The 7,415-nt window shown below is 43.5% G+C and overlaps 1 protein-coding gene and 1 pseudogene across 1 annotated transcript; both read left to right on the top strand.

Moving 5' to 3' along the window:
* Window positions 1-3,377: 3,377 nt before the first annotated feature.
* On the top strand, window positions 3,378-4,594 carry OR4D1 (olfactory receptor family 4 subfamily D member 1). The gene has a single exon (XM_005583816.4). The coding sequence runs from the start codon at window positions 3,662-3,664 to the stop codon at window positions 4,592-4,594; it is 933 nt and encodes a 310-aa protein (XP_005583873.3). The 5' UTR covers window positions 3,378-3,661.
* A 957-nt stretch (window positions 4,595-5,551) lies between these two features.
* On the top strand, window positions 5,552-6,582 carry LOC102120941 (homeobox protein MSX-2-like; annotated as a pseudogene).
* The last annotated feature ends 833 nt before the right edge of the window (window positions 6,583-7,415 follow it).

The raw sequence follows: 7,415 nt of genomic DNA, 5'->3' as shown, positions 1-7,415 counted from the left end.
ATAAGTGAGAACACGTTGTGTTTGGTTTTCTGTTCCTGCGTTAGTTTGCTGAGGATAATGACTTCCAGCTCCATCCATGTCCTGGCAAAGGACATGATCAATACAGCTATCTTTTCACATGTATCCATTCAAATCCCTTATAAGAGCATCAGTGCACTCACTGCTGCCCCTCCCATATGTCATGGTAAAATAAAATCCCATATAGTTAAACATCCTTTTAGGATATATGTTTATTCTTAACTAGTATTTCATCATATGGAGGAGTCATATTTTATTTAACCAATGTCTCATAGTCATGCATTTAAGTTGTTTCTAGTTAATCAATATTATAATAATGTGATGAATATCCTTAAACATACATTTTTAAAAATTAGTTTTCATTGTTTCTTTAAAACAAATCCCTAAGACAGAAATTACTGAGTCAGGGAGTATAAATAATGTATGGATTTGGCACATATTTTCAAATTGTCTTCTAGAAAGATTATACCCCCAGTTATTTATCTATTGCCCTAAATTCTCAATAATGCTGAGTCTTACAAGTTTTTAAAATATCATTGTTAATATAATTTAAAAAATTATTCCTTACTATATTTTATCTTTAACTTTTTGGATAATTAGTGAATTCTAGATAAGTTTGAATTATTGTTATATTATTACAGGTGCTCGCCACCACGCCTAGCTAATTTTTGTATTTTTAGTAGAGATGGGGTTTCACCATGTTGGCTAGGCTGTTCTCGAACTCCTGACCTCAGGTGATCTGGCCGCCTCAGCCTCTCAAAGTGCTGAGATTAAGGCATGAGCCACTGCACATAGCCATGTTATTTTATTTTAAAATTCCTTCCTTCCATCACGATTTATACATAGTTCATTCAAAGTAAAAATATCCAAATAACACAAAGACATCAGGATCAAAACTAGAGTATCTCTGAGGCTTTTCATCTTATGTGTTATCATGGAAATTTGTATATATTTACAAAGCAGAGAGAATCACCATTTTCAGAACTACCACTATTACCAACAGTTTGCCAGTCTTACTTCACATACTCCTCTTCCCTTTAGTAAAGTATTATAAGGCAAGACCAAGACATCTTTTCTTTACATCCATAAAAACTTCATTGTTCATCTCTAACTGATAAAAGCATATAAAAATGTATGGGGGTGGTAAGCTGGGTGCAGTGGCTCCCACCTGTAATTCTAGCACTTTGGGAGGTAGAGGCAGGTGGGTTGCTTGAGCTCAGGAGTTTGAGACCAGCCTGGGCAACATGACAGACCCTGTCTCTACTAAAAATACAAAAAAATAGCCAGGCATGGTGATGTGTGCTTGCGGTCCCAGCTACTTGGGGGGCTGAGGTGGGCGCATCGCTTGAGCCTGGCTGCTGGAGGCTGTAGTGAGCTGAGATCGTACCGCTGCATGCCAGCCTTGGGGACAGAGCGAGACCCTGTCTGAAAGAAAGAAAAAGTATGGTGGGTGTAATCTTAGTAGGGATAAAGATCTTAAGATAAAATAATGAAGTATGCTGTTAACATTTCAGGAATCAGTAATCAAGTGTGAGAGTTGGAGCTGGGGATGAAGGATTAGGGGTCAGGGGCTTTCCCAGAGAGGCCAAACCATGCCATTTAAATGGCTGCCCATGCAGTCTAACCTCGACACCACGTGGTAGAGAAAGGACACAAAGTCAGAGACCAAAATGTGTTACCCTCTGTTGTGGTTGCTGCAACAATGCTCCAGGAAAGGTGTGTACTACCCTTGCCTGTCTCAGAGCCTCCTGCCCTGGTGCACTGGGATAAGCCCATTCTAACCCTGTTTTATCACATCATTTCCTGCTGAAGAGCTTGCCAGGGTTCTCAGTTGCCCATGGGGACATTTTTCAAACAGTCCTAGGCTGGGAGTTGGTGAAGCCACAGAACAAACATAGCAGATCTTCCTGGAGTATCATTTTTGTACAAATATCTCAGGATAAATGTGAATTTTATGTGAAGACAAATATGACAATATTTTGAGTATTGAAATCCCTCATAGATAATTTTTGAGATAATCCTGTTACATTTGTCCATAGAGGTTTATCGAGATCTTTCCAAATATGTTCATTCAATTCCTGTGTAAGAGCATCAGTGTAATTGCTGCTACCCTGCCCATGTGCCAGATGGGAATCAGGGAAAAGAGACCTTTTTATGTTCTATTGTCTTTATAGGATGGGGCCTTGGGACAAATTTTTCTGAACAATTAGAGAAAATACTTGTGGAAAGATATAACCCAAAAGAATGGGTTTTAACACCAAGAACTCAGTTTATTTTTCAAGCTAATGTCTTCTAGAACTTTCACTTACTAAAGAATCATGTCTCCTGCCATGCTCTAATTTTTTTTTTCCTTTTAGAGATAAGATCAGCTGGAGTGCAATGGCCATAACAGCTCACTGCAGCCTTGATTTCCTGGGCTCAAGCAATCCTTCCACCTCAGCCTCCTGAATAGCTGAGACTACAGGTATGCACTACCATGCCCAGGTAATTTTTAAAATTTTTGTAGAGATGGGGTCTCACTATGTTGCCCAGGCTTGTCTCAAACTTCTGGCCTCAAACTATCCTCCCACCTCAGCCTCCCAAATAGCTGGGGATTACAGCTGCATGCCATCACACCTGGGTAATTTTTAAATTTTTTATAGAGATGGGAGTCTAGCTATGTTGCCCAGGCTGGTCTCAAACTCCTGGCCTCAAGTGATCCTTCTGCCTTGGCTTCCCAAAGCAGTGGCATTACAGGCATGAGCCACTGCATCCAGCCAACACTCTTCTTTTTTTTTTTTTTTTAATAACACTTTGGTCTCGTCAAAGTTTTATGAACCATAATAGTTACATTTTAAAAGCTCTGCCAAAGATTGTCTAGGCATATGTGTATAATAGAAAATTCGCATAAATTTTAAAAGTTAAAACATGAGAGTTCAAGGAGATAGTGCATTTGTCCTGGGCTGCTTTGAATTGCCCCCAGAGATGGCCCATGGCAACAAATGCTACTAGAGAAGTACCTTCCGGGGAAACGTTTGAGAAACACTAATCATCCCAGCTTCACTACAACCAAGATTATCTGCTTGTTTTTCTTCACATTTACCTCTGATTTTGTACATAACAATTTTCTTCTAATGCAACCTCTCTTTCTCCAGCAATTAACAGCCTCTCAAATTCCCACCATAAAGAAGCATCTATTTGTTTATCTAAAATCATTATTCTCAACTGTATATCCTATCAAGATTTATGCACATAGGTTGACGGTGTTTGTGGTCACAGGTACTTGCTGACATGTTTATTTATTCACTGATTGATTCAGCTAGCTTTATGGAACCTATGGTTCACAAGACACTATGCTGGGCATAGCAGGCATGAAAAAGAACCAGATATGAAACCTGTGGATGAGGACAGTATGGCCAAAGGGAAAAAAGACCCAGATTCCTTCAATATACTGTAGGGCATGGTCAGGGAAATAAGTCTGTGGAACCATTGAACACATATGGAACATCCTCCCTATGGAGGGCTTTCCTAAGCTACATCTTGGATTGGCACTCAACAATGACTTTAATCAACTCAGTCCTGACTGTCCAAGGAAAATGACTGAATTTTCTTTTTTGTTTGTTTGTTTCAATGGTTTCTCTGTAGGCCTGTGGGGGAAGATCCTATGGAACCACAGAACACCACACAGGTATCAATGTTTGTCCTCTTAGGGTTTTCACAGACCCAGGAGCTTCAGAAACTCCTGTTCCTTCTGTTCCTATTTGTCTACGTCACCACCATTGTGGGAAACCTCCTTATCATGGTCACAGTGACTTTTGACTGCCAGCTCCACACACCCATGTATTTTCTGCTCCGAAATCTAGCTCTCATAGACCTCTGCTATTCCACAGTCACCTCTCCAAAGATGCTGGTGGACTTCCTCCATGAGACCAAGACAATCTCCTACCAGGGCTGCATGGCCCAGATCTTCTTCTTCCACCTTTTGGGAGGTGGGACTGTCTTTTTTCTCTCAGTCATGGCCTATGACCGCTACATAGCCATCTCCCAGCCCCTCCACTATGTCACCATCATGAACACTCAACTGTGCGTGGGGCTGGTGGTAGCCACCTGGGTGGGGGGCTTTGTCCACGCCATTGTCCAACTGGCTCTGATACTTCCACTGCCCTTCTGTGGCCCCAACATCCTAGATAACTTCTACTGTGATGTTCCCCAAGTACTGAGACTTGCCTGCACTGATACCTCCCTCCTGGAGTTCCTCATGATCTCCAACAGTGGGCTGCTAGTTATCATCTGGTTCCTCCTCCTTCTGATGTCTTATACTGTCATCCTGGTGATGCTGAGGTCCCACTCAGGAAAGGCAAAGAGGAAGGCAGCTTCCACCTGCACCACCCACATCATTGCAGTGTCCATGATCTTCATTCCCTGTATCTATATCTACGCCCGGCCCTTCACCCCATTCCCCATGGACAAGGCTGTGTCCATCAGCTACACGGTCATGACCCCCATGTTCAATCCCGTGATCTACACTCTGAGAAACCAGGACATGAAAGCAGCCATGAGGAGATTAGGAAAGTGCCTAGTGATTTGCAGGGAGTAAACTTTAAGTAAGTTGACTTCAAATGACAAATTTCTCTGGATTTTTGTTTTCCTACGTGAAAAATGGAGGAAAGTCTTTATAAAGCATAACAAATCAGATTACACTTATATTTCTTGAGGACCTACTGCTGTGTCAAGTACTGTGTTAAGCACTTCCACGCTGTTTGTTTGTTTGTTTGTTTGTTTGTTTGTTTTGATGGAGTCTTGCTCTGTCACCCAGGCTGGAGTGCAGTGGTGCAATCTCGGCTCAGTGCAAACTCCACCTCCCGGGTTCAAGTGATTCTCCTGCCTCGGCCTTCCAAGCAGCTGGGATTACAGGCACCCACCACCATGCCCGGCTAATTTTTGTATTTTTAGTAGAGACGGTGTTTCACCACATTGACCAGACTGGTCTCGAACTACTGACTTCAGGTGATTCACCCGCGTTGGCCTCCCAAAGTGCCGGAATTACAGGCGTGAGCCACAGTGCCCGGCCTAACACTTCCACACTTTTATCTCATTCTTTTAATGAAACCGACAGTGGATATATTATTATTGTTGTTAAATTAAACAGTTTTTACAAATGAGAAAACTCAGAGAGAAGTGACTTGCTCAAAGGTGAACAGTAAGTGAGTGGCAGAGTTTGCCCTGAAACCTGGTGCTTCTGACTCCAAGTTCAGAGGCAAGAAATAGGAATGGGATTTGAAACTCAGAGTTCCCTGCAACCACAAGAGAAAACCTAGAGAGGTCTTCATCTATAGAGAAGTATCTGTGATGAATGGTCAACTGCTTCATCTTAACTCTGGAACAGTTACATTCTTTTCTACTCCCCACCTCCCTGCCTCATTCCCCACTGTGGAATTTAGAAAGTTATCTCGCCCTCCCGTCTCCCTCGCAAAAAAGTTTGAGTCGCCGCTCCCGGGTTGCCCGCGGAGTCGCGCGTCGGGAGCTACGTAGCGCAGGGAAGGCATAGCTTCTGTTTTCGTCGGATGAGGAGGGCCCAGGGGTGGGGGCGGGGCCGGGCCGGGTCCGGGGCCTGGGGACGCCCAGGCGGCCGCAGAGGAGCGCCGCGTCAAGGTCTCCAGCCTGCCCTACAGCGTGGACCCGCTGGTGTCCGACAAGAAGCCGCCCAGGGGAGGCATCCCCAATGCCGGCCGAAAGCGCCTGGGCCGGGGCCACCCTGCGGCCACTGCTGCTGCTGGGGCACCGCGCTGGGGAAGCGCACAGCCGGGGGCAGCCGATGAAGCCCTTGGAGACCGCCTGGGTCAAGTCGGAAAACTCCCTGAGACGGAGCGGCGTGGATGCAGGAACCCGGTCGATATTCGCCCCGCCAAGACATATGAGCCCTACCACCTGCACGCTGAGAAAACTCAAGACCAATCCGAAGCCGCGCACAGCTTTACCAACTCCCAGCTCCTCGCTCTGGAGCGCAAGTTCCGCCAGAAACAGTACCTCTCCATTGCAGAGGGTGCGGAGTTCTCCAGCTCTCCGAACCTCACAGAGACTCAAGTCAAAATCTGGCTCCGGAACCGAAAACTGCCGGAGTCAGAATTGGAAAAGCTGAAAATGACTGCAAAACCCATGCTATCCTCCAGCTTCAGTCTCCCTTTCCCCATCAGCTCGCCCCGGCAGGCAGCGTCCATATACGGGGCATCCTACCCGTTCCATAGACCTGTGCTTCGCATCCCGCCCGTGGGACTCTATGCCACGCCAGTGGGATATGGCATGTACCACCTGTCCTAAGGAAGACCAGCAATAGATTCCGTGATGGATGTTTGTTTCAAAGGGTTTCCTCTCCCTCTCCAAGAAGGCAGGACCAGCCAGTACTCCTGCTCTGCACACCCTGCGTGCACCACCCTAAGCGGCTAGGCCGACAGGGCCACACGACATAGTTGAAATTTGTTCTTTAGGCGGAGGCACCAAGCCTTGTTTTCTTGGTGTAATCTTCCAGATGCCCCCTTCTCCTTTCACAAAGAAAGGCTCTGATGGTTTTTATGTATCAATGTATATAATAAAATATAATACATTTTTATACAGTAGATGTAAAAATTCAAATTATTTTAAAAGGCAACATTTATATATATATGTGCTTTTTTTCTATATATCACCTTCTTAAAGAGACTGTGTAAGTCCATTTGTTGTATTTTCTTAAAGAGGGAGACAAATTGTTTGCAAAATTTGATAAAGTCAATGATTTTGATGGGATTATTGACTTCTGTTTATGGAAAACAAATATTAGAATTGGATACAATGCACATAGAAAGTATTAGATATGGAGAGATTATTCAAAGTGAAGGTGACATATCACATTTCTGCATTTTGCTTGCATTAAAAGAAACCTTTTTATATACTATCATATTTGTTCCTATCTCTTCCCACCCTCACCCCACCACACACACATTTTCACAGTTTTACCTTTTTAAAGAATTTTTTTGTAAGACCAATAACTGGGATGAGAAGAATCCTGAGAATGCCTAGAGGTGATGTAGAAAATTAGAAATATTTCCTAATTCTTCTCAAGGCTGTTGCTTCATTTCAGATAATTGGAGAGTAAAAAGTTAAAGCCTGCTGGGAGGAATTGATGGTTTCTAAGAAACACTAGGTACACTCATCCTCACAGATTGCAAAGGTGATTTGGGTGCAAGGCTATAGTAATTTTCTGCTTAAAAAATGAGTACCTTGTAATCATTACCTATGTGCTAAATATTCTTGAACAATTAGTAGATCCAGAAAGAAAAAAAAATATGCTTTCTCTGTGTGTGTACCTGTTGTATGTGCTAAACTTATTAGAAACTTTGAGATAATTTTTAACATGCTGGGGGCAGAAAATAAAACCATGTTTT

Source organism: Macaca fascicularis, chromosome 16, assembly GCF_037993035.2.
Source record: "Macaca fascicularis isolate 582-1 chromosome 16, T2T-MFA8v1.1".
In the NCBI taxonomy this organism is placed as follows: domain Eukaryota; kingdom Metazoa; phylum Chordata; class Mammalia; order Primates; family Cercopithecidae; genus Macaca; species Macaca fascicularis.
The sequence above is the reverse complement of the archived record's forward strand: the minus strand, read 5'-3'. Positions and strand labels throughout refer to the sequence as shown.

Bases quoted from the DNA above. Each gene is read 5' to 3' on its own strand.
- OR4D1 (XM_005583816.4), top strand. From the start codon at position 3,662: ATGGAACCACAGAACACCACACAGGTATCAATGTTTGTCCTCTTAGGG.